Below are 27,797 nucleotides of genomic sequence, written 5' to 3' on the forward strand. Positions count from 1 at the left end.
TAGGGATCTACATAGTCAACTATTTTGGAAGACACTCCTCTCACAAACAGGTGTGAAAGTTTAGCTAGTGAGGTTCACTGCAGCATTGCTTACCACAGTAAATGTTGACAACCAAAATTAATGGTGGATTATTTACATAAATTTTGGCAATTATTACAGTGCAATATAGCATAGCCTCTAGAAGAGTAAGGAGAGAACAGAAAGGCAGTCACGATGAAGTCTTCAGAAAAATGGTTGTAAAAGCAAAAGCACACTGTAATTTCATTTTTGTTTAAAAAACATAAAGTGTACAAGAAAAAGAATCAAAAGAAATGTACGAAAATGTTAACAGTGGTCTACTCTGGTGGGGATTACTTATGGCTTTTATATTTTTCCTCATTTAGCTTATCTGAGATTTTCTAAAATATTGTTTTTGTAACAAAAATGCAATAAAGAAGATAAAACAAGGCAGAGTATCATCATATGCAGTATGACTAGCTATTTTTTTACATTTGTGTAGTGATTATGTGATAAACATTCAACATTTTATCCCTTGCATTCACAGGTAACAAAACCTGGCTTAAAAATGTGTGTGCCTAAGAGAAAATACAATGTATTTTTAAAAAAATTTTTTTAAAGTTGATTTATTTTGAGAGACACAGAGAGCAGAGGAGGGGCAGAGAGAGGGAATCTCAGGCAGACCTTGCACTGTCTGCACAGACCCCGATACGGGGCTTGAACTCGCAAGCAGTGGGATCACGACCTGAGCTGAAGTCGGATGCTTAACCGACTGAGCCACCCAGGTGTCCCTAGAATTATCAAACTTTTAAGTGGGTGCCAAAAAGCCCAATCTTCAGGTTGGTTTTCACAGAAACCCACACTTACCATTTTCTTCATGGCAGTAATCGAAACCTGCCACACTACATCTTCGAAAAACCATCTTATTCTCAGTGAGAGTTCCTGTCTTATCAGAAAAGAGGTACTGAATCTGCCCAAGGTCCTCGGTGATGTTCAGCGACCGGCACTGAATAGTAGAATCCATTTTCTCATTGTAGAAATCCACATCACTTTGAATAAAATATATCTGTCCAAGCTTCACAATTTCAATGGAAACATAGAGAGAAATGGGAATCAAGACCTAAGAGGAACCAAGCAATTTAAAAAATATTAGAGAGGGAAAATAACGGGTGAGAAACCAAATGTAGTTGGATTAAGTAACAAAGTCCTCAAAATTCTATGATGAACTCAACATAAATTACCTGTAACAAAATGATCATGGTCCAAAACATATAGAATCCTGCCAACACTGGTGATATGACATGTCCATCAGGCTCCGGGATATTAAAAAATATTATGTTTTCATATCTACTCAACCAGATTCCATGACCTTTCAAAAAACACACGGACATCAAAAGAATGCTACATATACACTATGTAAATATAGAACTTCATTCCTAAAGAGGAATAAAAGTATTTATTTTGGTTGAAGACCCATTGTTTATTTTTTAAAACAAATTAAAATTCAAAAGGCTCCAAATTCTCCTGTGTCGGTCTCTCTTTAAATCTCTTGCCAGGTCCCTTTACTACTGTGGCCCCATGTAACTGGATATAATCAACATTAATGTTTTTCAGACCAGAGATTGAGAAAGATACAGATGTGAGGAAAAAAATGAATGGCGAATGAAACCTCCTTTACAGAAGTCAAATATTCATCAATATTTTGAAAATAAAATACTTTTAAAGAAATACCTTGCTGAAAAGACGTCAGCAAAAAAATCAAATTTACCTACCCAATGCACCAGTTAAACACATCATAAGCAAAAGTAGGACACACCAGAGGACATCTGTATTTGCTCTTCTTTCTAATTTGCTGCGCTTATACCTTGGACCACTGTTGTTCAGCATTGCTTTGGTTTCATGGCCTACGTAGGTAACATGTCAGAAAATTTGCAAATTAAAGCCAGATAGCAAATAGCATATTTTTAAATCTCTGTGGCAGATAATTTAATAAAGAGTAATCACACAATAGATTTTGTTAATTTAGTTTGTTTTTGTGATCCATTTAGAAAGAGACCGAGGATTAAGTTTACGAAGACAAAATTTCCTTTCTGCTTTTGTAGATTGCATTTTGAATAAATGAAAAATGTTAACTTGAAGAAAAACACATGGGAGACAACAGTGAAAATCAGAAGTGTAACTAACCTGCATAAACCACGATGCCCACAACAGCCTCTGTGTTCCTAATGGTGCATCCTCTAAGTAATAAATTTTCTTTACCGAGACCCACGCGTTCTCTGCTGGAATGTTCTCTATAAGAAAGATAGCATAGAGATTCATCTTTAAATAGCAAAAGTGGGGATGTAAAAATAAAAATCATGCATTCTGAGTTTTCTTGACTGGAGTATTAAGTCAAGCAGGTCACAAGAAAGGTTTCAAATCTCTGGGCCCTTGTTTTTCTTATCTTGCTTTGGCTTGGTAAAAGATGCAACAAGTCTCAACTACCATCATTTTCTATCATTCCCGTTTGTCAACTTCTCATACTACAAAACCTCAAAAAAAAAAAAAATTCCAAATAAGGAACCTACTGCTAGTACAAACTGTGTTTCAGGTAACTTAGTAACGGACAAGGGAAAAGTTCTTGATAGAATTAGAAAAATTCCATTTTCAAACTAGATGGAATCAAGGACTGTTCTAGGGAATGGTAATTTGTGGCTGCTAAACCCACTAGGTGACAGCCTGATGAGGATTTTATAATGAAAGAGTATGGCTGACAACACCAATCTTAATAGAACCACCGATGGGACAGGGGACATCACAGGCCTCCAGATGATACACAATAGCAAGTACCTATTTTCACAGGTACCTAATCAAGCATCTCTAACAGCAAATCCACCTGGGGTGGAGATCAAGAGATCCATGAAGCCTTTGAAATTGTATGCAATATTTCCTGCATGTACGTATGTGTGTGTGTTTGTGTGTGTGTGTGTGTGTGTGTGTGTGTGTATCATTTTGTAGAAAAAGAAACTATGTCCTTTATCAGATTTGAAAGTGTCCCTGGACAGTTTACAGGAAATCAGATGGCCAGAAAACAATGTTCACTACCACCACAAGGATGCAGCCTGGTAAATGTGGTAAACTGTGATGCGGCCGGGGGGGGGGGGGGGGGGGGGACAAAACTGGCAAAATTATGAAATAGTTAAATCTGGGTGAAAGCCCATGAGTGTTCATTATATTTTTCTTTTTGCTTTTGCCTGTTGGAAAGTTTCTGTAATAAATGGCTTAAAAATTATCAAAGCAATTACTTGACCAAGTTACAACAGTGGCAAAAATAAAGAGCAAAATAATTGGACTTTTTTTTTTAAATAAGCAAAAGTAATGTATTTCACCTATTTTGAAAATGCCCCCTTAACTTCAGCATTAAAATTAGGTTGCTTTCTAAGCAATATACTTCAGTTGATAAGTTGTTTCTTCTTTCTTAAATATAGGAGAACTGTAATTGTTATCTGGTATCCTTGCTACCTGCAATTACTAAGGAAAACTCTTCAAAGAAGGATACCACAAAGGAGGAAGAAACAGATGTGTCATTTCACTCCTATAATCTGCAAACACCTTATTCTAGGAGATCTATGTTTATATGCTTTCACATATGTGGTTTTAGGTACAAAGAGACAACTATAGTGTAGTGTCCTTGGGGTTAATTTAATTCTGCTTCCTGGTTTTGCAGATGAAAAATTTTTTATATAAAAAAAATTTTTTAACGTTTATTTTATTATTGAGAGACAGAGAGAGACAGAGCATGAGCATGGGAGGGACAGAGACAGGAGGAGACACAGAATCCAAAGCAGTTTCCAGGCTCTGAGCAGTTAGCACAGAGCCCAATGCGGGGCTCGAACTCACAAACGGCGAGATCGTGACCTGAACAGAAGTCGGATGCTTAACCAACTGAGCCACCCAAGCACCCCTGCAGATGAAGAATTTAAGTTCAACAGTAACATTTCTATGTAGTGTTCCCAGGCAAGCCCCACACAATCCTCATCAATATAACATTCATTATCCCTAGAGCCTTTATAGGAACAGATTCAACACAGAAACCATTTCCAAAGTTCCTCAGTAAGATTTAAAATTCCTACCCCCCCCCCACCAGATCCTTATTTTTCACCGTTACATCACTCTAGGTTACTATCATTAGATCAAAGCCTAACTTCTATAATAATAGCATCTGCCCAAACATTAAACAGGTCCTGCCCTTGACAGGTATATGATATTTGGCACTTATGATGTGAGATCTCTGGACTCTATATGAAGCACTGACTGTCCACATAGAGCTCTCATCTCCTGAAATCACTAGGCAACATCTATTACAGGCCCAGCATTCCCACTCAGATGCTGGGAATAGAAAAACACACATAGTCTTGGCTCCTGTGGTCTAAGGGGAAGTGACTGATACAGAAATATGTAAGTGTAATAATATAGATATTATAATAGAAACTTGATATTCAACATGCACTGTGGACACAAATAGGGAGAAAGCTCTACCTGAGAGTAAGATCAGAGAAGGCACCATATAGAAAGTGAGCCTGAGCATCTCAATTTTTGTTGATTTTAGAAAACAGACCACAAAGCAGGTAAAGGATAAGGAGTTAGCTTAGTGGATAAAAATGATTCCACAGAAAAATCACTCTATCTACCTGGGCTGACTCTATCATTCAATGCTTCCTTGCAAGTTGCTGAAGCCAGCTTAATAGAAGCTTCAACAGAGCAGACCCAGGAAAATCTAATTACTGAGGAAGACAGAATCTGAGGGAGGGAAAAGAAGCAGAGAGCAGCTTTAGTTGTGGATTCCAAGAGAAAGGCAATTCCAGTGGTCAGATCAGACTAATCAGAAAGTAAGGCAGCACAGTTGAAGCAGACAGACATCAGAGGAGCCCATCACGAATGGAAAAACCAAAGAGCAGGTGAATGTGGCATCAGAGAATCCAGAGGCAAGTGATAATTAGGACAGCCAAGAGGCTAGTGGGGCCTTAGAAGTAGGTAAGGGTTCTAGGGCAAGACTGAGTACTCACAACAGCAAACAATGTTCCAATGTGTCTATTAAGAAAAAAAAAATATGTCCAAGGGGGATGAAGAGAGAGGCTGACAAGGTAGACTAGGAGTCCAGTTCCAGAAATTTAGTTAAGGCACTCACTTATCTGCTTTCTATTGCTTTAAATTAGGTTTATTTTCAAGAAATTATATAAATCAAACCATAGAGTATATATTCTTTCCTGCCTGGCTTGTTTCACTGAACGTGACATTCAGAGATGCATCCATATTTTAGCATGTAGCACCAGTGAATTCCTTTTGCTGAATTCCCCCTGCAATGAATTCCATACACTGTATGGATATACAATTTGTTCATCCATGCTCGTGTTGATGGTATTTGGCTTGTTTCCAGTTTTGGACTATTACAAACAAAGCTGCTATGAATATTTGTGTACAGACTACTCTACCGAGAAATGTTTTATTTTCTCGTGGGTAACTACCTAGGAGTGGAGCACCCAGATCATACAGTGGGCATATGTTTAACTTTTTAAGAAACTTCCAAGTTGTTTTTTAAAGTGGCTGTATTGCTTTATATTCCCACAAGCAGTAAGTGGGCACTCCAGTTCTCCTACTTACTCACCAGCACTGGGTATAGTTGGGTCTTTTGAACTGTTAGTAGTTGTAGCTCTGTGGTTTTAACTTGTATCTTTCTATACAGCTATTTGTCACCTATATACGTTTTTTGGTGAAGTGTCTGTTCAAATTACTTGGACTATTTTAAAACTTATTGTTTGTTTTCTTATTACTGAGGGTTTTTTTTTTTAATGTTTATTTATTTTTGAGGGAGAGAGAGAGCATGCACACATGCTCGCAAGAGGGTAGGGGCAGAGAGAAAGGGAAATAGAGGATCCAAACGGGTTCTGCACTGACAGCAGACAGAGGATGTAAGGCTTGAACTTAGCAACCATGAGATCATGACCTGAGCTGAAGGTGGACACTTAACCAACTGAGCCACCCAGGCGCCCCTTATTACCAGGTTTTAAGATGTCTTTGTATAATCTGAACACATCAGTTACATGCATTGAGAATATTTTCTTCCAATCTGTTACTTATCTTTTCATTCACTTAATAGCATCATTGAAGAGAAAAAGGTTTTAATTTTGATTCTGAAGTTCTTTTACGTATTTTTTTGTCCTTTTATTGTGCTTTGGGTGTTCTGAGAAGTCTTTGCCTAACTGAAGATAGCAAAGATTTCTGTTATGTTTCCTCCATGTTTAAGGAGTTTCAAATCTTAGGTTTACATTAAACTATACAAGCCATTTTTAGTTCAGTTTTTTAAACAGTGAGAGGTATGGCTTGAAGTTTATTTTTTTACAATATGGATATCCAATCGTTCTGGCATCATTTGTTGAAAAGAAAAACCTTGCTTCACTAAATTGCTTGTGTGTACCTTTGTCAAAGGCACATTTATGGACAACAAAAACCAATCGTCCATAAATGTGTGGGTCAATTTCTGGATTCTATAATCTTTTAATCTTTTCTGATCTGCTGGTCTATCTTTATGCCAAAATGATGCTAATTTGATTACTGTACTTTACTAGAAGCCTTGAAATCAGGTGGTGTTGGCTCTCCCACTCTGTTCTGTTTCAGTGCTGTTTTGAGGTAATATAGGTTCTTCGCAACCCCATATAAATTTTAGAATAAACTTGTCAATTTCTTTTAAAAAAATAACAAAACCATGCTGGGATTTTGATTAGGATTACACTGAATCTACAGATCGATTTGGAAAAAAAATTAAAATAAACGTGCCAATTTCTTTAAAAAAAAAACATGCTGGGATTTTGATTAGGATTACATTGAATCTACAGATCGATTTGGAAAAAAACTGAATCATAACAATACTGAGTCTTTCAACCCATGAACAGCATACATTGCTCCATTTATTTAGGTCTTTCATTTCTTTCCGCAGTGTTCAATGGTTTTGAGTGTGCAGGTGTTTCACAACTTTTGTCAGGATTAGCCTCAGGTATTTCATTTTTTCTGATGCTATCATAAGTTGTATTTTGAAAAATTTCAATTGCTGATTGCTCATTGCTAGTATATAGAAATACAATGGATTTCTGTATATTGATCTGTTTCCTACAACATTGTTAAGCCCAATTGTTAAATTCTCATAGATTTTACCAGGTTTTCCACAAAGAGCATCAAGCCATCTATGAATAATAAACAGTTTTACTTCTTTTTTAGTTGAAATCTTTTATTTCCTTTTCTTGCCTGACTACACTAATCTAGAATCTCTAGTGAAATCTTGAATAAAAGTGGTGAGAGTAAATATCCTTGTCTTGTTCCTGATCTTAGGGAAAAAACATTTAAAAGCATTTAGTCTTGCACCATTAAGTATGATTCTAACTGTAGGTTCTTCATATATGCCATTACCGGGTTGAGAGAGTTCCTTTCTAGTTCCAGTTTACAAGAACAGAAGTTAGATTTTGTCAAATGCTTTGTCTACATTCATGAGATGATCACTTGGGTTTTTCTTTTTTAATTTGTTAATTGAGGCTTGTTAATATGGTGGATTACATCATTTGACTTTCTAATATTAAGTTGTTTTTTTTTTTTTTTTTTTTGAGAGAGAGAGAGAGAGCAAGCATGAGAATAAGGGACAGGGGAAGAGGGGAAGAGAGGGAAAATCTTACGCAGGCTCCACACTCAGGGTGGAGCCTGACGCAGGGCTCAATCCCACAACCCTGGGATCATGACCTGAGCTGAAATCAAGAGTTGGACACTCAACCGACTGAGCCACTCAAGCACTCTGCTTTTCTAATATTAAACCAACCTGCATTTTTGGGATAGGTCCCACTGGGTCATGATATATTATCCTTCTTATATATCGTTGGATTTGATTTGCCATAATTTTGCATCTGTGTTCATGCAGGACACTGATCTTTCCGTAAGTTTCTTTGTATGTTTATGGTATCAGGATAATCCTGGTCTCCAAAATGAGTTGGAAATTTTCTTTACCATTCTCTCATAAGATCACTACTATGAAGTAGATCTGATTGTCTCCTCTCCTCTTAAAAATCAGGGAACTGAGGATCAAAAAGAGTAAATAACTTGGTTCAAGGCATAAAGCACTTAAGTAGCTGAAATTAGGTAAGACACCAAATTCTAGCTGCCCTTGCAAAAGGGATATAGATGCCTTGAGGGCTCCAGAATGAACACTGTTGTGACTTCCCATACTTTTTCTTACACATTTCAATTCCTTGGCTAACTTTTGCCAACCAGAAATATCCACTTGATACTCTAATTCTGCAGGAGGACACTATCCTATCATGTCACCTAGGTTGCCAGTTCTGTGAAGGCCCCTCCTTCCAAACAACATGTCTTAAGCTTAATACAGAGCTCATGTAAAACATTCTTACACCACTGACCGAGATTTTGTGATTATTTTAAGAACAAGCTTTTGTTATGGTTTTTATTTTTTTTTATTATTTTTTTAAATATAATTTATTGTCAAATTGGCTTTCATACAACACCCAGTTAATAATATTTACCAGATTATTAAAATAAAGACAAATTAATAGGTGACTAAACACATGGCCTTTGGTGATTTAATTTGGATATACACACAAAAAAATATTATTGCGTTAAATATAATTGCAACACATAATTCTACTCATACCAATGAAGGTTAAGTCATGTATCACTCACAGGTAGCCTCGGAATCTGTTGAGGTCATTGTTTGGACTTTCACATTCTATCTTACTGGAGAATTTCTCTGGATCAACTTCAGAGTCCTAAAAACAAACAAAAAATATATACATACATATATATACACACACACACATATCTACATATTTTAAAATCATGACACAAGAAAAATTCAAAGTTAAACCCTTGATATTTAAGTGTTTATCCTTTCACCAACTCTTAAGATAAAACTAATGCATTCTTGCTACAAAATTTAGGTCACAAATTGCCCAAATAAAGAAAATGAAGAACAGTACAGGCATAATCATAAATGAATATGTGGAATGGGGATGGTCCTGGAGCATTAACAAACATCTATAGGTCTTATTCATACACTAGAATCCATGCAGGACTCTCTGCAGAGAAGACCTTCTATTCATACAGCAAACACTCCTTTATGCAGAAATCACTGAAAAGCTGAAAATACTTTGTTGTTATTCTGTTATCATGTAGGGATTTTCGAAGATTAAATGTGTATGTGAACACTCAGAGCACATTATGCATTTATCCCAGCAAATTTTCTTTAAAAATTTAAAAATAAGCTGGACGTCAGCATCTTACAAAATTCTCTAATGGATTAAATGGTAATTTTAGTATGCTTTATGAAACCCGTGAGCAAATAAACAAAATGTTTTTATAGAACACAGGCATGGATTCACGAAGAATAAGCCAGGGGAAACTTATCTCATTTCCTTGTTTTCATACGAATGTTTGCCTAGTAAAAAAAACTAGTATTGATATATCTCATCAAGTATTAACGTATCACAGCAAAACATATGGAAAATGAGTCATATAATTAGATGATTTGATTTGCTAATCATTAATTTTTTAGTTCTTTTGATGTAGTAGAATCTCTATTATGTACTTTAAACATATTAGTTTCTTAATATGAGGTAGGTGCTATAATTAGGTCTAATTAACAGATAAAGAAAGAGACACAGAGAGAAGATCAGTAATTTGCTCTAGGTCTCCACACAAGGAGGTGTTTAGAAACAGGATTATAATCTAGGTCATGGGATTCCAGAGCACTCACCCTTAATTGATCCCAAAGTGTACTGATTAATCAACTGTGTTACCTTCAGAATAGGTACTTAGTAGTATATAATGGAATCTCAAGTTGTACAAGATTTTTACAAACGTCTTAGTAATATAAATGTTCACAAGAGTGACAATGCGAAGCTGAGAGGCTTATCAATCACAGGATTTAATTAAATCCATAGATAGAAAGACGGCCCAACGTTATACCATATCATGAAACTTACTAAAGATCAGGGCATTTATTTGGCTAAAACATTTTTTAGTTTACGAACTTAATGGTTCAGTTTAAGTCAGTTACCTGAATTAATGGTTCAGTTCTAAAAAGACTATTAAATTTTTAAAAACTTCATCTCAAGTGCTTCCAGAGACAGGGAAGGGAAACTAATATTTAAGCAGTGTACATGATATTTTTACATACATTACTTCATTTACATCTCACAGCAATGCTATGAGACAGGCATCATCATTTCTATTTTAAGATAAACTGAGGCACAAAATAAGTGACTTGCCCAAGGCCACACAATAATGTAATAGGAGAGCTAGAATTCATTCAAACTCATGTTCACAGAACTTCACAGTTCTTGTTCCCCTCGCCACAGTGTGGTGAAGAGTCTAGAAGCCCTGTGGCATGAGAAACTACACAAGTCTCAAAAGGTCTGGGTATGTATGCAATTATACATTGTAGGAACAGAAGGTGATCATTTCCATTGCAAAATAATTTTCCAAATTGCAAAATAATTCTGTTAGTTTCCTTTAATTCAGTTCAAAAAAATATAGGATCGGCAGACTAAAATGTGTGAACTTCAAAGTCATTACAGCCTATTATCTATAAAACACTTCCAGGAATATCTGGAAATGGATTAAGCCCTCTGGGCTTCTATTTTGTAATGGTAAAAATAAATTTAAAAATCTCATTTTCTGTCTCTGTGAAAAATGAGCTCGGTCATCTTCTGAAAGGAAAAATGTTAATAAGTCACCAAGTGAGAACACAGTATTTACCTGCTCTGCATATCCCCGAACCACCTGCCTCTGTTTTAAATTGCTCTCTCCATCGAGACCCGAAGTCTCAATGTGACAGATTCCATCTGGATCGGTGGAAAAGAGTAAGACCATGTCTGCAGGAATAACCTCATTACAGGAAAGGCGAATGAAGTCCCCAACAACAACATCTTTCCAGCATTGGTCGACATATTTTTTCTCTTTCCTAACATTGGGGGAGGAAGGGAAGTTTAAGGAGAATATTAAGACAGAAACACAGATAATCTTATTTTTTAGGTTTTGTGTATAATTTGAGGCATGTTTTAAGCATTTGGGGTGAATTTTAATCCATTAAATGCTAAAACGGAAGCCAGAGAAAACCTAAATTCCAGAATTTGCTTCACCTGAAAATTTAGTTATTTAGTTACTAAAACACATTTTTCAGCTCTTTAGTCCTTGAGATTTTTGAACTATTAAGCTGCTTGAGAGTAATTCTGGAATAAAACTAACGTTTGATAAGTTTATTCACGCATAAGGCAATTACTGTGTGCTGCCCTGTGGTCAGGTATCAAGAACTCACAAGTGCACAAGACATACCATCTACTTTCAAGGAGCTTCCCATCCTTTGGATAGGATGAATAATGAAAGAAAACATCAAGGAAATGAAATAAAAAATAAAATGAAATAAATAAAATACTCAGCGTTTTAAAAATCATTATACTGCTATTAATGCCTCTAACTATCACTTAATGGAAATACTGATAAACAGTCATGAGTCTGCTATAGCTGATCATTAGAAAGAAGAATGGCAAATTTTAAGTCTTTTCAAAAGTGTAGTTTTCCCATTTATATATTCACTTTAAAGGAAAGAGACATCATTTGAGATTGTCTGCCTTAAATACCCTGCTTTATGTTAAAGTTTTTCTCATGCCTTTTCATACTAACCAGCATGAATGACGCTTCACAAAGCATTTTCCTTAGAGTAGAATGAGGAAATCCGTATCAAAGAACATCATATCGACTAGTTCAGCAGCATTTCATATACAATGCTATCAACAAATATTAGGAAGGTCTGTCTCATTCCTCCATTGTCTACCAATGCAACTGGTAATTGTCACAAAAATACACTTATTTCCAAAGTAAAGATTTCTCTTCAATTACATTTATAGAGCTAAATATTCAAATTCATTGTCAAAGAAGCCTGAGCGACAGCTATATTCTAAATTATGCATCAGATCAAATAGAAATGCCACCTTAGGCCAATGCTTGTACACTTTCTGCTATAGGGAATTATATCCGTTATCTCAAGAAATATTTAGCTTAAAAGGATACCTAAGAACTACGTTTTCAGGACGCTTTTCCCCCAAATACCTAATGCACCAGGTTGAATCCAACTAAAGAAAATCCTCAATTACCTAAAGAGTTGGTTAGTGTATGGAGAAAGGCAAATCAATGGTTTGTACCATCCTTTTTGCCTACTGTTTGTATACACCAGTTCACTCTTCATGGAAGGAAGTAAGAGAGAAGATCAAAAACACAGGCATGGGTCATATTTCAAAGGTTCAGTCCTACAACTCTAAGAGTAGTGATTTCATTCCATAAAAAATGGGGAGTCACAAGGTTCACCAGAAGAAGGATTTGATACTATCTCTACTTGCTAACTCCTGTAACAGAGTAATGGATGGATTTTGGGTGTCAGGCTAATTTGGAGTAGGAATGGCCAAAACAAAACAAAACAAAACAACAATGTAAAGTTATTGAAATAATTCAGGAGAAGAATGAAGATGATCAAAATTAAGGCAATAGCAACAGAGATAAATACAAGATTAAATCAAGACATGTTTGGGTTTTTCTACTTAGTACATGTTTTACAACTTAGTACACCATATTTCATGACTTACTACATGTAAAGAAGTTATAGAAGATGACATTATGGTTTCTAACTTGCCTGATGGGATGAGGAATGGTGCCTTTCGCCATGTGTCAAATTTTAGAAGCAACTGGTCACATGAGAGGGCAGATAATAAAAACTCAGACTGGAAAGGTTTTATCTGAAATGGGATATAAATTGAAGATGTGCAGCAATTTGAGGGTTCTGATCTGAATTTCCAGATGTGAGTTTGGAAGTCCTAGGTACAGAGACACCTATGTCAGACACCAGGTAAGGACATGAGATTCCTCAGGAAAAGAGACGTCAAGGTGATAGAGAATTGGAAGGAGACCCAAGAGAAAACGATATCACAGAAATCTAGGGAGAAGGAAAGTTCAAAAAGGGAGTCATCATAGTAAAAGAAGCTGTAAAGGGGCCATTCCTACATTTATTTATTATGATGTCTGTTGACTATGGAAAAGGCTGATGGTGTAAAATTGTTGCTGGGGAGTGTGAATTAGAAAGTAAGACCTCCATGAACCTAAGAATGCCTGAAGGTTGAAGAAGTAGAGCATGTCACGTTTAGCCTCTGAAAGGACTAAGGGGTAAAAGTAGCCACTGCAATGAAAGGTAAGTCAAAGGACAAAGGATGAGAGAATTGGACATGAACATGGGCTGTTGGGAAGGAGTCTATGGAAAAGACAAGGTAGAAGATAGAACACAGAGTAGGAAAGGTGGTTGAGGTTTTGAAGAAACAACAAGAAACAGAAGTGCCTGGGTGGCTCAGTCAGTCAAATACTTGACTCTTGATTTTGACTCAGGTCAGGATCTCATGGTTGTGAGATCAAGGCCCCGTTGGGCTCCACACTGGAACCTGCTTAAGATTCTCTCTCTCCCCCCCACCCCCCCCCCCCCACGGCACACGCATGCATGCTTTTTCTCTCAAAAATGAAAGAAAGAAAGAAAGAAAGAAAGAAAGAAAGAAAGAAAGAAAGAAAGAAAGAAAGAAAGAAAGAAGAAACAAACAACAAGGAATAGGATTAAGAACACAGATGAAAGGGGGCACCTGGGTAGCTCAGTCAAACAACTTTGGCTCAGGTCAGGTTATAGTCCGTGGGTTCAAGCCCCAGATTGGACTCTGCTGACAGCTAAGAGCCCAGAGCCCTCTTTGAATTCTCTGCCCCTCCCACGCTTGCATGCACGCATTCTCTCTCTCTCTCTCTCTCTCTCTCTCTCTCTCTCTCTCTCTCTCAAAAATAAATAAAACATTTTAAAAAAACTGAAAAAAAAAGGAAAAAAAGAACACAGATGAAGGGTTACTATTATAATAAAAGGAGTTAGGTCTTCATCTCAGGTCAGAAGAAAGTAGGTATAAATGTGAATGATGCACAAAGGAATCTGGGATACATACATTCATGCTTAATGACCTCTACTTTTTCTATGAGGAAAATTTGCTAAGAATTTGTGAAGTGTGATGATAGGAAGAGAAGACAGACTTGAATCTTAGGGTTAAGAATTTTATTTTTCTTTCAAACATAAAAAGTAGGATTCCTATGAAGGACAAGTTTATTTATTCTACATTGGAACGAAATTCAAATGAAGCCAATTTCATAACTGAATTAACTTCATTGTCCCCTATTTGGAGTAAACACCAGGATTTAAAAAAAAAAAATAGCTAATTTGCCCAACAGCTAGCTCATTCAGATCAATAAACATATACTGATGTTAATTTATGCCAGTTAACATATTAGGTGCTAAGAATACACAAATGGTTAATATATGTTCACCACCCTATTGAAGTTATGGTTGAAATTTGAAAAAGAGACACAAACAGTACTTTCTTAAGAGAGAGGTCTGTAGGTACAGGTTACTACTACTACTATGGAAGCCAACCATTGGGGTGTTTAGTCCTGGAGGAGGTGAGTCTTATAGGATGATCAAGACTGACTGAGGTGAAGACAGTGGAACAGTGTTATCAGTCAGGGTACTTAGGCAGAGTACAAAGACATAGGGCAAGAGAACACAGTGTGAGAAACCAACTGCAAGCTGGTGACAATGCTCACTGCCACATTTAACTAGCTCTGAAGATTTATCATCATGGGAGACTCAAAACGAGACTGTATTTCCTTACCCAATCAAGAATTAAAACTAGTAAAAGGACCTTCTTCTTCTCCCACAGCCTGAATACACAAGTAGAATTTGTTGCATCTAGTTATTTCCTTGTGCTCCTGAACCACTGTCACTGGACAGGACATAGTCTTCACAATCCCTCCTTCAGGCAAACTCCTAGACCCAATTCTGCTTCTCTAAGAGTTCAAGATCAAACAGCTCTGCTACATAAGCATGGGAAACGTGGGGAAGAACACACTGGACTATTAGCAGTGATTACACTGGAGTGGGGGTTGGGAGGAAGGGGAGACATAAGAAGAAAGAGTGGAGGATGTAAACTTCTATTTCTTACTTTAACAAATTTAAACAGAGGATTCTGCGTATTTCTCTTTGATGTAGCATTTTTCCCATAAAATACTAAAAAATTTACAATAATCAAATAATAATCACCGTATAAACAGCAGCTAAAATTTATCAGATGCTTTATACACACCAACTGATTTAATTTTTGTATCAATGTTATGTGGTTAGTACTATGAAGGAATTACGATCCCTGCCCCCTACCCTACCTTTTACAAATTAGAAAAAACTGGTTTTGGTAAGTTAAGTAACCTTCTCAAGGTCCCCAGCTCCTAAACTTGTCCTGGGACTTAAAACAAGGTCCATAGGTCCAGGGCCCACCTCTCAAGAAGGAGACTTCACTCCAAATATATAGTCACTTACTGAGGACTGCCAAATAAAAAATGGTTTAGAAAGTGAATTTCAAGAACCATCACTTTAGAAAATATCACACAAAAGATTAATTACTTTAGAAGGTCACTGATATTTAGTCTCATTTTAAGACTGCTGCAATCCTATGAATTTATGAGATAATCCTAAAATGTTAACATTACTATTTTGAAACTCCTAAAATCAACACAGTGATTCTTATTATATATTTTTTAATGCTTATTTATTTTTGAGGGAGAGAGAGAGCATGCAGGGGAGGGGCAGAGAGAAAGGGAGACAGAGGATCCAAAGCAGGCTCTGTGCTGACAGCAGAGAGCCTGATGTGGGGCTTGAACTCGCAAACCATGGAACCATGATCTGAGCCGAAGTCGGATGCTTAACTGACTGAGCCACCCATTTGCCCCAACACAGTGATTTGTCAAAATCAGAAAATAATGTAGGTTCCTGGAAGAAAGGTATTGTATTTACCTTTTTTTCCATATTTTGTTTAAATCTCTAAATCTCTCAGTGCTTACAATGAGTAGGCATTCAAATTTGTTGAGTGATTAGGTTTTTTTCATAATATTTTTATTTTTTTTTATTTTTTTACTATGAAATTTATTGTCAAATTGGTTTCCATACAACACCCAGTGCTCATCCCAACAGGTGCCCTCCTCAATCAGTGCCCATCACCCACCCTCCCCTCCCTCCCACCTCCCACCAACCCTCAGATTATTCTCAGCTTTTAAGAGTCTCTTATGGTTTGGCTCCCTCCCTAACTTTTTTTTTTCCTTCCCCTCCCCCATGGTCTTAAGTTTCTCAGGATCCACATAGGAGTGAAAACATATGGTCTCTGTCTTTCTCTGTATGACTTATTTCACTTAGCATAACACTCTCCAGTTCCATCCACGTTGCTACAAGAGCCATATTTCATTCTTTCTCATTGCCACATAGTATTCCATTGTGTACATAAACCACAATTTCTTTATTCATTTGTCAGTTGATAGACATTTAGGCTCTTTCCATAATTTGGCCATTGTTGAAAGTGCTGCTATAAACATTGGGGTACAAGTGCCCCTATGCCTCAGCACTCCTGTATCCCTAGGGTAAATTCCTAGCAGTGCTATTGCTGGGTCATAGGGTAGATCTATTTTTTGAGGAACCTCCACACTGTTTTCCAGAGTGGCTGCACCAGTTTGCATTCCCACCACCAGTGCAAGAGGGTTCCCGTTTCTTCACATCCTCTTCAGCATCTATCATCTCTTGATTTGTTCATTTTAGCCACTCTGACTGGCATGAGGTGGTATCTGAGTGTGGTTTTGATTTCTATTTCCCTGATGAGGAATGACGTTGAGCCTCTTTTCATGTGCCTCTTGGCCATCTGGATGTTTTCATTAGAGAAGTGTCTATTCATGTTTTCTGCCCATTTCTTCATTGGATTATTTGCTTTTCGGGTGTGGAGTTTGATGAGTTCTTCATAGATTTTGGACACTAGCCCTTTGTCCGATGTGTCATTTGCAAGTATCTTTTCCCATTCCATTGGTTGCCTTTTAGTTTTGTTGACTGTTTCCTTTGCAGTGCAGAAGCTTCTATCTTTATGAGGTCCCAATAGTTCATTTTTGCTTTTAATTCCCTTGCCTTTGGAGATGTGTCAAGTAAGAAATTGCTGTGGCTGAGGTCCGAGAGGTTTTTTTTTGTTTTTTTTTTGTTTTTTTTTTTAATTTTTTTTTCAACGTTTATTTATTTTTGGGACAGAGAGAGACAGAGCATGAACGGGGGAGGGGCAGAGAGAGAGGGAGACACAGAATCGGAAACAGGCTCCAGGCTCTGAGCCATCAGGCCAGAGCCCGAAGCGGGGCTCGAACTCACGGACCGCGAGATCGTGACCTGGCTGAAGTCGGACGCTTAACCGACTGCGCCACCCAGGCGCCCCACCGAGAGGTTTTTTCCTGCTTTCTCCTCTAGGGTTTTGATGGTTTCCTGTCTCACATTCAGGTCCTTTATCCATTTTGAGTTTATTTTTGTGAATGGTGTGAGAAAGTGGTCTAGTTTCATTCTTCTGCATGTTGCTGTCCAGTTCTCACAGCACCATTTGTTAAAGAGACTTTTTTTCCATTGGATATTCTTTCCTGCTTTGTCAAAGATTAGGTGGCCATACTTTTGTGGGTCCAATTCTGGAGTCTCTATTCTATTCCACTGATCTATGTGTCTGTTTTTGTGCCAATACCATGCTGTCTTGATGATTACAGCTTTGTAGTAGAGGCTAAAGTCTGGGATTGTGATGCCTCCTGCTTTGGTCTTCTTCTTCAATATTACTTTGGCTATTCAGGATCTTTTGTGGTTCCATACAAATTTTAGGATTGCTTGTTCTAGCTTCAAGAAGAATGCTGGTGCAATTTTGATTGGGATTGCATCGAATGTGTAGATAGCTTTGGATAGTATTGACATTTTAACAATATTTATTCTTCCAACCCATGAGCATGGAATGTTTTCCCATTTCTTTATATCTTCTTCAATTTCCTTCATAAGCTTTCTATAGTTTTCAGCATACAGATCTTTTACATCTTTGGTTAGGTTTATTCCTAGGTATTTTAGGATTCTTGGTGCAATTGTGAATGGGATCAGTTTCCTTATTTGTCTTTCTGTTGCTTCATTATTCGTGTATAAGAATGCAACTGATTTCTGTACATTGATTTTGTATCCTGCGACTTTGCTGAATTCATGTATCAGTTCTAGCAGACTTTTGGTGGAGGCTATCAGGTTTTCCACGTATAATATCATGTCATCTGCAAAAAGTGAAAGCTTAACTTCATCTTTGACAATTTTAATGCCTTTGATTTCCTTTTGTTGTCTGATTGCTGATGCTAGCACTTCCAGCACTACGTTAAACAACAGTGGTGAGAGTGGACATCCCTGTCGTGTTCCTGATCTCAGGGGGAAAGCTCTCAGTTTTTCCCCATTGAGGATGATATTAGCTGTGGGCCTTTCATAAATGGCTTTTATGATGTTTAAGTAGGTTCCTTCTATCCCGACTTTCTTGAGGGTTTGTATTAAGGGTTCGATTGACAGGGTCATATGGTTCTTATCTTCTCTCTCATTAATGTGATGTATCACATTGATTGATTTGCCAATGTTGAACCAGTCCTGCAGCCCAGGAATGAATCCCACTTGATCATGGTGAATAATTCTTTTTACATGCTGTTGAATGCAATTTGCTAGTATCTTATTGAGAATTTTTGCATCCATATTCATCAGGGATATTGGCCTGTAGTTCTCTTTTTTTGCTGGGTCTCTGTCTGGTTTAGGAATCAAAGTAATGCTGGCTTCATAGAATGAGTCTGGAAGTTTTCCTTCCCTTTCTATTTCTTGGAACAGCTTGAGAAGGATAGGTATTATCTCTGCTTTAAACATCTGGTAGAACTCCCCTGGGAAGCCATCTGGTCCTGGACTCTTATTTGTTGGGAGATTTTTAATGACTGATTCAATTTCTTCGCTGGTTATGGGTCTGTTCAAGCTTTCTATTTCCTTCTTGATTGAGTTTTGGAAGGGTGTGGGTGTTTAGGAATTTGTCCATTTCTTCCAGGTTGTCCAGTTTGTTGGCATATAATTTTTCATAGTATTCCCTGATAATTGCTTATATTTCTGAGGGATTGGTTGTAATAATTCCATTTTCATTCATGATTTTATCTATTTGGGCCATCTCCCTTTTCTTTTTGAGAAGCCTGGCTAGAGGTTTATCAATTTTGTTTATTTTTTCAAAAAACCAACTCTTGGTTTTGTTGATCTGTTGTACAGTTTTTTTAGATTCTATATTGTTTATTTCTGCTCTGGTCTTTATTATTTCTCTTCTTCTGCTGGGTTTAGGGTGTATTTGCTGCTCTGCTTCTATTTCCTTTAGGTGTGCTGTTAGATTTTGTATTTGGGATTTTTCTTGTTTCTTGAGATAGGCCTGGATTGCAGTGTATTTTCCTCTCAGGACTGCCTTCGTTGCATCCCAAAGCATTTGGATTGTTGTATTTTCATTTTCATTTGTTTCTATATATTTTTTAATTTCTTCTCTAATTGCCTGGTTGACCCATTCATTCTTTAGTAGGGTGTTCTTTAACCTCCATGCTTTTGGAGGTTTTCCAGACTTTTTCCTATGGTTGATTTCAAGTTTCATAGCATTGTGGTCTGAAAGTGTGCATGGTATGATCTCAATTATTTTATACTTATAAATAGCTCTTTTGTGACCCAGTATGTGACCTATCTTTGAGAATGTTCCATGTGCACTCCAGAAGAAAGTATATTCTGTTGCTTTGGGATGCAGAGTTCTAAATATATCTGTCAAGTCCATCTGATCCAATGTATCATTCAGGGCCCTTGTTTTTTTTTTCTTCTTCAATATATGAAATTTATTGTCAAATTGGTTTCCATACAACACCCAGTGCTCATCCCAACAGGGCCCTTGTTTTTTTATTGATCCTGTGTCTAGATGATCTATCCATTGTTGTAAGTGGGGTATTAAAGTACCCTGCAATTACCACATTCTTATCAATAAGGTTGCTTATGTTTGTGATTGTTTTATATATTTGGGGGCTCCCGTATTCGGCACATAGACATTTACAATTGTTAGCTCTTCCTAATGGGTAGTCCCTGTAATTATTATATAATGCCCTTCTCTATCTCTTGTTACAGCCTTTAATTTAAAGTCTAGTTTGTCTGATATAAGTATGGCTACTCCAGCTTTCTTTTGACTTCCAGTAGCATGATAGATAGTTCTCCATCCCCTCACTTTCAATCTGAAGGTGTCCTCAGGTCTAAAATGAGTCTCTTGTAGACGGCAAACAGATGGGTCTTGTTTTTATCCATTCTGATACCCTGTGTCTTTTGGTTGGCGCATTTAGTACATTTACATTCAGTGTTATTATTGAAAGATACGGGTTTAGAGTCATTGTGATGTCTGTAGGTTTCATGCTTGTAGTGATGTCTCTGGTACTTTGTCTCACAGGATCCCCCTTAGGATCTCTTGTAGGGCTGGTTTAGTGGTGATAAATTCCTTCAGTTTTTGTTTGTTTGGGAAGACCTTTATGTCTCCTTCTATTCTGAGTGACAAAGTTGCTGGATAAAGGATTCTTGGCTACATATTTTTTCTGTGCATCACACTGAAGAATTCCTGCCATTCCTTTCTGGCCTGCCAAGTTTCAGTAGATAGGTCTGTCACTAGTCTTATGGGTCTCCCTTTGTAGATTAGAGTCTGTTTAACCCTAACTGCTTTCAGAATTTTCTCTTTATCCTTATATTTTGCCAGTTTCACTATGATATATTGTGCAGAAGATCGATTCAAGTTATGTCTGAAAGGAGTTCTCTGTGCCTCTTGGATTTCAATGCCTTTTTCCTTCCCCAGATCAGGGAAGTTCTCAACTATGACTTGTTCAAGTACACCTTCAGCCCCTTTCTCTCTCTCTTCCTCTTCTGGAATTCCTATTATATGGGTATTGTTCCATTTGATTGCATCACTTAGTTCTCTAATTCTCCCCTCATACTCCTGAATTTTTTTTAACTCTTTTTCTCAGCTTCCTCTTTTTCCATAATTTTAGTTCTAATTCACCTATTCTCTCCTCTGCCTCTTCAATAAGAGCTGTGGTCGCCTCCATTTTATTTTGCACCTCATTTATAGCATTTTTAGCTCCTCCTGACTATTCCTTAGTCCCTTGATCTCTGTAGCAATAGATTCTCTGCTGTCCTCTATACTTTTTTCAAGCCCAGTGATTAATTTTATGACTATTAGTCTAAATTCTGGTTCCGTTATATTGCTTGAATTGTTTTTGATCAATTTGTTAGCTGTCGTACTTTCTGGAGTTTCTTTTGAGGAGAGTTCTTTCATTTCGTCATTTTGGGTAGTCTCTGAGGTGGCTCCAAACTGCAGGGCACTTCCCCTGTACTGTCCAGAGTAACTTGTGTTGGTGGGCAGGGCCGCAGTCAGACTTGATGTCTGCCCCCAGCCCACCGCTGGGGCCATCGTCAGACTGGTGTGTACCTTACCTTCTCCTCTCCCAGGGGCAGGACTCACTGTGGAGTGGTGTGGCCCCTGTCTGGGCTACTTGCACACTGCCAGGCTTGTGGTGCTGGGGATCTGACATATTAGCTGGGGTGGATCTGCAAGGTGCACAAGGGCGGGAGGGGCAGGCTTAGCTAGCTCTGCTGTCGGTGATCCCTTGTGGGAGGGGCCCTGTAGCACTGGGAGGGAGGCAGACCCTCCTCCATGGGCCTCTTGTCTACGCTTGGCTCCGGAGAGTCCATTCTGCTAGTCTTCTGGTGGTTTTCTGGGTAATTTAGGAAGATGTGGGTGGAATCTAAGCGATCAACAGGACGCGGTGAGGCCAGCATCCTCCTATGCTGCCATCTTCATGATAGCATTTTTAATTGTGATGTAAGAAAATAAGCAGTCAGGCAGCTCCTCGGATTGCACAGTCTTCCACAGGATCATGACAGATTTTACCACCAACAGCTCCGTGGCCCTGCAATTTGTGATGGTCACTATTGGGTGGTTCCCGGAGACCAAGCTGAGATAATCTGGTGGCAGATTTCTCAAAGCACACCGTAGGCTCAAGTCAGAAGAAATCACTAGAGAGTGGGTCCTCAGGACTGCTGCTGACTAGCTGAAATGGGGGAGACTCCGGGGCAATTTCCAGGGGTCTAGCTTGGGCACCTGAACACTTGGGTTTCAGTAGTTTTGTTTTTGACACACTTCTATTCTCTTGAAACAAATCTTAATACCTTATGCACAGCTGCTATTTTAAAGGCAATCTTAAGAAAGTTAGGTTTTCCATAATAGCTAATTCCAACTTAATTGAGGTATAATAAAGTTTAAATGTTTAATTTCTATATTAGTGTTTGTTATTTCCCAAGATACTTGCCCAAAGACAAGCACCATGTGAAAGACCACATATTACAAACAAGAATCAAATTATCTGCACAAAAATGTTAATATGCTTCTTCCAGAAGCTTGTACAATTTAATGGCTCCCACCTTCACCTTAATTTTGCTGAGGAATAATTTGTTCTCTAAAGTGATGCCTTTGTATTTCATGGGAATTTAAGTTGTTAGCATGTTTAAATCAACAAGGCATGATCTTAGAGCCTACTTTTATTTCTTTATATCCTTATAATTTGTTCCAAGAACAATGTGAGGGGAGGGGGGAAAAGGTAAGCAGTATTTCTTCTGCAACACCAAACAAAATAAAATTACATAAAATAATAGACAAAAAGAAAATTACCTAATTCTACTTTGAAATGCAATCACAAAATGGCATCTTGGGATAGACTATAAACAATTAAATAGAATACTGCACCTTATCTTTAAATTTGTATGCAAATTATCTAAAATAGATGTGGACTATGTCCAAAAGGACACCTTAGAAAAAAATCATACCAGGTCTCCCACTAGGCAATTTTAATATTTACAAAACAGTGTCCTAAGGAGTTCTCAGATGTTGATTAAATGACTTAATAATGTGACAACTGTAGCTAGTAGTTATTACTAGCCTACAAAAATGATCATAATGGCGAACCTTTACTTAGGACTTAGAAAGGGCTGAGTTTATTGCTTACTGTTTTATTACTATTAGATTCCTAACGAAGGGAACTGGGGTTCCGCTAGCTTATGGAGTGTGCCTAAAGTAATCCAGCTACTAACTGAGAAAATCAGAATTACAGTTTATTTAGAACAAGTTAGAAAAGCAAACAGGGGTGCCTGGTGGCTCAGTCAGTTGAGCATCCAACTTCAGCCCAGGTCATGGTCTCACAGTTCATGAGTTCAAGCCCCACATCAGGCTCTGTGTTGACAGCTCAGAGCCTGGAGCCTGCTTTGAATTCTGTGTCTCCCTCTCTCTCTGCCCCTTCCTTGCTTGCTCTCTGTCTCCCTCTCTCAAAAATAAACATTAAAAAAAAATTTTTTTTTAAAGAAAAGCAAACAAACACGTTATCAACTTTAAACTACCACTAAAAGTCAGTAATTATTTATATACAATAACTTGTATTTAAAAAATACTTATAAGAAGCATTCTTCCTGTTTGCTAAATTTGGTACTCTGGGTAATCTTAAAATTGGTCAAAATTTCGATTCATTGCTCATCATATAATCATTCTAAAATACTGTTTCTTGCAGTTAGTTTTTAAGGGTAAGGTTGTATCAACACCACCTGTCTATCCTTGGCATATGATAAAGACTCAAATACCATCAAATGATTCATACTAATGTTTTAGTAAAACACTCATGACTTTAAAATAAAAACCATGAGCTTTTACTGTTATTCTCAGTTTTCTACACAATACAACAGTTTTTCCTGGTTCGCTTTAAATAGACAAGAGTATAAGAAAAAAAAAACACAGACCAAATTTTCCCTTATCTAAGTACAAGTCACATCATCTTACAAAGGAGAAAAAAAAAGTTATTTGTTTTGTTTTGTTTCTAGATCTTTAAAACAAATATTGAGAAAGTCACTGGAGAATTCTAATAACGAACGCAATTCAGAATCCCACAGGTTTTAGCTTAAGTATCACTTTATCAGAGCAGCCTAACTATTTCCTCTGTGGCTCACATAAAATTAAAGACAATTCCATGAGGACAAGTCTTTGAGTTCTTTTTCTCCCAAAACTAAACAACAACAACAAAAATTATGTCATCTGGTTGAACTTTTGGTCAGCCAAAAGAGCCTAAAATTTGTTCAAAATGTACTGCTTTTTATTATAAAACTAGACTTTTGAACCTACATGTCTCTTATTCAGACTTGGTAACTAGAACAGAATCTCTAGTCTGACAAATTTAGAATTACAATCTAAAAACCTAGAGTCTACATAAGAACACTAACGTCAATCCAAGAAATGTACCAAATGCTCTGAGATGTCAGAAGAAGGAGTGGCAACATCTGCCCAAAGGAACCTGGAAAGTCTGCTCAAGGGGCTGAGAAGTGCTTGCCTACCTCTGGGCTCAAAGCTCAGCCTTTCAGCTCTTCATCTGTTTTCTCTTAGGGCTTTAAGTCCAACTCCTCACTTCAAAATCATCTCTACACAGACTGATGACTTTGTCATTTCTTATCATAGCTTTTCCTTCCTTCCAGAACTTCTGCACTATGTTCCTGTTTGCCTGGGGGGCATTTCCACTTGGATGCCTGTCTGCTCTCATTTCCAGCTCATCCTACCCCTAAGGTGAATGTAATGCTCCCTACTTCTATCAGTGGTACTTCTACTCAAAAATCACAGAAGTTCACCAAATTCAACTGGGTTCTTCTTCACAGTACCTCTGTATGCACCCCTTCCTGTACTTTGCATCTACTCCCAGCAGTGCTCTGGAATGATTTGCAGAGGCAGATCTACTCTATTAGGAGAGGCTATTCCCAGGACTTGAGTAGACCAATAATCCTAAAGCATAGCTTTCACCCATTCCTTCTCTGCTCAAAAGGGGGTGGGGGAAAGAGAGAAGCAGGCAAGCCAAGAAACAGACTCTTAACTATAGAGAAATGATGGTTACCCCTGAAGGAAGGTAGGTAGGGGGATGGGTTAAATAGCTGATGGGGGTTAAGGAGGGTACATGTTGTGCTGAGCACCAGGTGATCTATGGAATTATTGAATCGTTATATTGTATACCTAAAACTAATATTACACTGTATGTTAACTGGAATTTAAATAAAAACTTAAAAAAGAGAGAGAGAGATGAATTCTCTGCCACTAAAGGAAAACATCTCTGATGGTTAATTTTACATGTCAACTTCACTAGGGATGCCCAGAAACTGGCTGAACACTACTGGGTGTGTCTGTGAGAGTGTTTCTGGGAGAAAATAGCATTTGAATTGGTGAACTGAGTAAAGCAGATGGCCCTCACTCAATCCCTTGAGAACAAAAAGGCAGAGAAAGGTTGAATTTACTATCTGCCTTTCTGATGCTTGAGCTGGGACACTGATAGTCTGACCTCAGCATTCCTGGTTCTCAGGCCTTCAGACTTGCACTATAATCTACACCATCAATTCTCTGGCTCTCAGGCCTCCATAGTGCGCTGCTGGCTTTCCAGAAACTCCAGCTTGTGGATGCTGGGGTTTCTTGGCCTCTTTTATCACAGGAGCCAATTCCTTATAATAAATCTCATTCCTATTTGTTCTATTTCTCCGGACAACCCTGGCTAGTGCAATGTCCAAGCAGTGGCCTGGTGGTAAAGTCCCTTCACAGTAGGCCTAACACTCCCTCTCTTCATTTCTCATCATGGCTCCTTTAGTGGGTTACCTCAGGCCAAGTTAATATACTCCGTTTCCTCAGAACACTCCTACCCGAGAATGAATGAATGAATGAATGAATGAATGAATAAATAACATTATAAACTGTTTGTAAAGCTATTAACACATTAGATTCAGAATTTCACAAATCTGTTCTAGTGATGACTTTTTAAAGTTTATTTTATTTTCAAGAGAGAGAGTGAGCATGTACACATGAGAGGGAGAGAGGAAAACAAAGAGGGAGAGAGAGAATCCCCAGCAGGTTCTGCACTGTCAGTGCAGAGCCTGACATGGGGCTCGATCTTATGAACCAGGAGATCATGGCCAGAGCCAAAATCAAGAGTCAGACACTTAACCGACTCAGCCACCCAGGCACCCCTAAAGATGAGTTTTTAAAAAGTAGATACAAGGGCACCTGGGTGGCTCAATTAAGTGTCTGGCTTTGGCCCAGGTCATGATCTCACAGTTCATGAGTTCAAGCCCCACATCGGGCTCTGTGCTGACAGTACAGAGCCTGCTTTGGATCCTCCGTCCCCTTCTCTCTGGCCCTCCCCCTGCTCATGTTGTCTCTCTCTCTGAAATAAACAAACATTAAAAAATTAAAAAAAGAGCATTTTAAAATAAAAAGTAGATACATTTCTCATGAAACATAATGCCAGAGAGTATTATAAACTTTCTAATTCATTTTCATAAAAGTATGAAATAGGAAAATTTCATCTTCACAAAGACATGGGAAATGTTTGTGGTACAGTATTAGGCTAAAACAACTAGGGTAAAAATATATGCAACACAATCTTAATTTTGTAAAACACATGTACACAATGAGCACAGGACTTAAAGGAATATACAGCCATGTTATAGTTATCTCTGGATACCAGTATCGTAGGTATAATTTGTAGATGTAGATTTACAACATACAGCACAGTTCAAAACTCATCTTTACAGACTTTATTCTTAGCTACACAGTCTTTCAGTTTAATAAATACTGGAGATACACGTCTCCAACAGAGTATATATGCTTCTGAAAAGACCTATTATGAATACCTTTTGCTGCTGCAGTGGGAAGAGTTTTATAAGCCTCTAGTTTTGTGTACAAAAAAGAACACTCTTGGGGTGCCTGGCTAACTCATTCAGTAGAGCATGCAACTCTTGATTTCAGAGTTGTGATTTTGAGCCCCACGTTGGCTATACAGATTACTTAAAAATAAAATCTTTAAAAAAAAAAACAAAAAAAACCCACTCCTCCCCTTTTTCAGTATTCCTTTCCTCAACAGGTACTTCTGGTCTTTTCTTCCATATCCCATCTTGTTTTTCATATCCATTCATATTTTTCTTATTCCATCCTCTTCTTAATCCCAAATTATAACATCCAGTATTAAAAACTATCTGCTTGCTTTCTTTCTTATGGTTTGAAGTTTAATGCTTTCAATTCCACTTATAATAAGTTATAGAAGCTTTTGCTTTATCAACTCCTGGGTTGACAATAACTTTTAGAGCTCTTCCTTGACTTATGAAAGGGTTACATCCCAAAAAACCTATTGCAAGTTGAAAATACAGTAGGTTGAAAATGCATGTTAATACCCCTAGCTTACAGAACATCATAGTTTAACCTAGCCTACCTTAAACGTGCTCAGAATGCTTACCTATGAGCCTATAGTTGGGCAAAATCATCTAACACAAAGCCTATTTTATAATGAAGTGTTAGTGCTCACTTCGGCAGCACATATACTAAAATATAATGAAGTGTTGAATATCTCACATAATTTATTGACTACTGTACTGAAAGTGAGAAACAGAATGTTGTATGGGTACAAAATAATTATGTACCCCCCTGATCATAGGGCTGACTGGGAACTGAGGCTCCATCATGAAAGTATCTTACTGCATCACTCACCCAGGGAAACTGTCTAAATTTGAAATCTGAATGCATACTGCCTTGTATCACAGTAAAGTCAAAGAATCCTAAATCAGACCATCCTAAATCAGGACCATCTTACACATTTTGGTTCTGCTATGACACCTGAACTAAACTCACTGCAGGTCTTCAACAAATATTAGCTGAAAACATCACTACCACCACCATTACCAAAAAGGGTCC

General features: G+C 37.7%; 1 protein-coding gene across 5 annotated transcripts in view; it reads right to left on the reverse strand.

Moving 5' to 3' along the window:
• The window catches only part of ATP10D (ATPase phospholipid transporting 10D (putative)), a 108,241-nt gene that overhangs the window by 49,451 nt on the left and 30,993 nt on the right, over positions 1 to 27,797 (reverse strand). For 4 of the 5 annotated variants that reach the window (XM_045056408.1, XM_003985402.6, XM_045056409.1 and 1 more), the window contains 6 exons: positions 10,789 to 10,993; positions 8,713 to 8,798; positions 2,182 to 2,288; positions 1,770 to 1,901; positions 1,239 to 1,366; positions 865 to 1,117 (listed from right to left, as the gene is read on the reverse strand). In XM_045056408.1, coding sequence (XP_044912343.1) covers positions 865 to 1,117; positions 1,239 to 1,366; positions 1,770 to 1,901; positions 2,182 to 2,288; positions 8,713 to 8,798; positions 10,789 to 10,993 — 911 coding nt within the window. The remainder of the gene's footprint in view (positions 1 to 864; positions 1,118 to 1,238; positions 1,367 to 1,769; positions 1,902 to 2,181; positions 2,289 to 8,712; positions 8,799 to 10,788; positions 10,994 to 27,797) is intronic. The other variant, XM_023253139.2, reaches the window with a different exon arrangement.

The sequence above is a fragment of the Felis catus genome, chromosome B1 (genome assembly GCF_018350175.1).
Source record: "Felis catus isolate Fca126 chromosome B1, F.catus_Fca126_mat1.0, whole genome shotgun sequence".
NCBI lineage: Eukaryota > Metazoa > Chordata > Mammalia > Carnivora > Felidae > Felis > Felis catus.